Source organism: Rhincodon typus, chromosome 47 (genome assembly GCF_021869965.1).
Source record: "Rhincodon typus isolate 14 chromosome 47, sRhiTyp1.1, whole genome shotgun sequence".
NCBI lineage: Eukaryota > Metazoa > Chordata > Chondrichthyes > Orectolobiformes > Rhincodontidae > Rhincodon > Rhincodon typus.
Genome location: NC_063378.1, coordinates 6,528,448 through 6,532,445, shown reverse-complemented (window position 1 = coordinate 6,532,445; position 3,998 = coordinate 6,528,448). Strand labels below are relative to the sequence as shown.

Here is a 3,998-nt window from a genome sequence, read left to right as displayed (position 1 = left end):
AGGGGAATCAAAGATTATTGGGGATGGATGAGAATGTGGAATTTGAAACACAAACAGATCGAACATGACGTTATTGGACGGGGGAGCAGATTTGAAGATCTAATTTGCTTCTGCTCCTAATTCATATGCATATATGTGTGTACCCAGGAATTGAAATATCTTTGCGATATACCCAATAATTGTCACATACGTGGGTTTGTAATATACCCAGATTCACAATACTTCGGATTTGTAATGAGCTAAGATTTGTTACACACCTGGGAACTGCAAGATATTCGGGTCATGTAATATACCCAGGATTTGACCTGTATTTAGCGTTTTGGTGATTTCTGCCCTACCTTAAGCCATTCTGCACACATTCAAGGTAGAACATACTTGTCTTTAGTGCCTTTCACTTCCTCCAGATGTCTCAAAGTACGTCAGAGCCAATGTAATGCTTCCTTGAAGTGTAGTCACTGTTGTAACATAGGAAATGTGGCAGGCAGGCGATAAAGAGATAAGGATTTTTATTTTACTGGGGGCCAGGATTCTTAAGGGCTTATACAGCAAGGCGAGGCAGCAAGGCCCAACTGTAACTAGAGCTGGGCGACAGGGAAGGAGGAGTCCAGCTGTTTGGAATTCTCTTCCTGGAGTAGGAGGCTGTTTCTGTCCAGCAAGAATTGTACCTGAACCTATTTGCCAAAAGAGTAGGAGGCACGAGGCAATGTAGCTGTAAACAAAAGGAGAAAGATTGGGTATTTCTCTCACAAAAGCACATGATAGAGAATGATGGACTTAGTTTTAAATGCAATGTTGAAAAAAAAACAGACAATTTGCAAACTCCCACAAACACCGATGTGGCGATGACACAGGACGGGAATAATACTTTTTTAATTCATTCACGAGATGAGGGAGTCGCTGGCTAGGCCAGCATTTATTCTATCCCTACTTGCCCAGAGGATAGTTAAGAGTCAACCACATTGCGTGGGTCTGAATTCACATGTAGCCCAGACCAGGTAAGGATGGCAGGTTCCTTCCTGAAAGGACATTGACGAACCAGATGGGTTTTTCCCCGATAATGATCATCATTAGACCCTCAATTCCAGCTTCTTTTTTTTATTGGATTCAAATTCCACCATCTGCCGTGGTGTGATTTGAATGAACATTAGCTGAGTTTCTGGATTAATACCACTCAGCTATTGCCTGCCGTATAAACATCTACCCAAGACATCTCCCTTCAGGTTGTGAGATCTTTGACACTCTGGGTGTACAGCCTGCAGTGCAGCACTCTCTCTCTGAACTGCCGATGCTGAAGTCAGAGATAACACAGTGTGGAGCTGGAGGAACACAGCAGGCCAGGCAGCATCAGAGGAGCAGTTGATGTTGCCTGGCCTGTTGTGTTCCTCCAGCTCGACGCTGTGTTATTTCTTTCTCTCTCTGTCTGTCTGTCTCTCTGAGCAGAGTCCAAGGCTCGGTGTGGCTTATCTACACACGGTCATGAATTCATAGAATCCTTACAGTGTGGAAACAGGCCATTCAGTCCAACAAGTCCACACTGACCCTCCGAACAACATCCCACCCAGACCCATTCCCCAAATTTCCATTGTCTAACCCACATAATCTACACATCCCTGGGCACTACGAGCAATTTAGCATGGCCAATCCACCTAATCGGCACATATTTGGACTGTGGGAGGAAACCGGAGCACCCAGAGGAAACCCACGCAGACACAAGGAGAATGTGCAAACTCCACACAGACAGTTGCCCGAGGCTGGAATCGAACCTGGGTCCCTGGCGCTGTGAGGCAGCAGTGCTAACCACCGAGCCGCCCCCATTCTTGCAGGAGTTTGAGCTGATGCCTCTCAGCTTTTTACAAATTATTTCAATGTCTTACACGAGGGGAGTGGCTAAATTTTGAGAAGTTGCAAAAGTGTGTAGGAATATACTTTTGCGATGAAGACACAAGGCGGATATAGATAGGTTGAGTAAAATGGGAAAAGGACTGCCAAGTGGAATATAATGTGGGAAGGAAGTGGGGGTTACTCACAATACAGGAAGAATAAAAAAAGCAATATATTAGTTAAACGGAGAACGATTGCAGTATTCCAGGGGGGCAGAGGGATCTAGGTGTTCCAGTGCATTACTCACAAATGTTGACGGACCCGCCAACCTCTTGGAGGGGAGGGAACCGGTGACAGAAAAGCATTGGGCCACTCACTCTCAGCTTTCGAATGGGTCAGGAGCTTGCGGTGTTGGCATCGAGGCCCCACACACCCCCTCCTCCCACTCCACCCCCCACCCCGGGGATGAGGGGTGGGGGACATCAGAACTGGCTGTTGAAGGCCTCGATGAAGTCCTGGAAGTCAAACTTGTCGGGCTCCAGGGCCGACAGGAGGAAAACATGCGGGAAATGGATGCCGATGGCCTGCAGTTTCTTGCAGAAGTGCTTGCGGATTTCCCGCAGCAGGTCACCCTGGTTGAAGTTGTGCTGCTGCTGGGTGTCGCTCACGTAGATGTCGATCTTGGTGCGGGCGAACAGGAAGCTCTTGCCCATGCGGGAGATCTCCTTGGCCAGGTAAAGGAGCTCGTCGTCCATCCGGCCGCTGGAGGTGAGGATGAAGAAGTCGTAGGAGCGCAGGTCCACCTTCTCCACGTAGGCATGCTGCTTGATCTCGCTGGCCTCGATGCCCGGCAGATCCCACAGGAGGATCCGGCTGTTGCCCGGGTAGATGTAGGATTGTGGCAAACCCTTGTAGCTCACCCCAGCCGCTCTGGGCTCGGCTCCCTCCTCCTCCTCGTCGATGCCCCGCATGGCATCCACCAGGGTAGACTTTCCAGAATTTACCGACCCAGTCACGGCGACATTGATGTATTGCTTCCTGGTTGATGTCAAACTCTTTTTCAAGCTAACTTTCCTCCTGGGTGAGCACTGGATGGGCTCCACTTGCACCAAGCCGAAGTAGTAGGAGATGGAGTTTTTAAGCGAGATGAAGATTTCGTAGAAGAACATCATCATTTCCTGTGGGGGGGTGAAAATAGTCACAGAATCACTGTTCAGGGCCAGCGAGAAAATTTAAGAAGGACAGACATACGCTTCAGGTCCTCCCAACCAGCGAAAATGCTCTCTTCTTTCCCCTCGCAAGCCTGGCCACAATGTGAGAAATCAAGTTCCCACAACAGCACGGGCACAGGAGTAGGCCATTCAGCCCCTCGAGCCTGGCTATTCAGCCCCTCGAGCCTGTTTTCCCCCATTCAGTGAGATCATAGGTGACATATGGTCTGACTCCATATCACCGCCTGCACGGTAAAAATAAATGCTATCACAGCATCCTGGGTCAGATGAAAGTTATAATAACTTGGGATTGCAGAGTGCCACGCTAATGCTGTGAGGACACTGTGGCCAATGGAAGAATTTAAAGTCCATTCATAAAACCCCAAGTGTGAAGCTAGTCTCACAGACAGTTACCCGTGAAACTCTCCTCCATTGTCTTTAAAACACATCTGGGTCACCAATGCTCTTTGGGGAAGGAAATCTGCTGTCCTTGCCTGGTCTGGCCTACATGGGACTCCAGGCCCACAACGATACCACTCTTAATTCCCCTTTGAAACAGCCCTAGCGAGTCATTCAGTTCAACGGCAATTGAAGATGGATTACAAATGATGGCCTGACCAGTATGGCCCATGGAAAAATGAATGTAAAAAGAGGTCCGTGTAATGCAGCCTGGGACCTGTTATTGGACATAGCTGGAGTTTTTCTAGCAGGCTGTCTGTGGTTGATAAATCTACCAGAAGAAAGAAGGCCATTCAGCCCTTTGTACTTTTGCCAGCTCTTTAAATGATCGACCCACTTAGTACGTTCCTCCACCCACCTTTCCATTCTTTCCCCAACAGCACCTCAAATTGTTCCCCTTCAAGTATTATTCAACTCCCCCAGTTAAGAGCTCCTTCTTCACTGTCCTCATCAAACACTGCCAGGACAGGGACAATACAGGGTTAGATATAGAGTAAGACTCTCTCT

General features: G+C 48.3%; 1 protein-coding gene across 1 annotated transcript; it reads right to left on the bottom strand.

Annotated features, from left to right (window-relative positions):
- Positions 1 to 2,303: 2,303 nt before the first annotated feature.
- On the bottom strand, positions 2,304 to 2,993 carry LOC125487930 (interferon-inducible GTPase 5-like). Its single transcript, XM_048620583.1, has one exon. The coding sequence runs from the start codon at positions 2,991 to 2,993 to the stop codon at positions 2,304 to 2,306; it is 690 nt and encodes a 229-aa protein (XP_048476540.1).
- Between the last annotated feature and the right edge of the window lie 1,005 nt (positions 2,994 to 3,998).

What these genes read in the sequence shown, in the direction of transcription:
- LOC125487930 (XM_048620583.1), bottom strand. Translation starts at nt 2,993, where the DNA reads ATGATGTTCTTCTACGAAATCTTCATCTCGCTTAAAAACTCCATCTCC.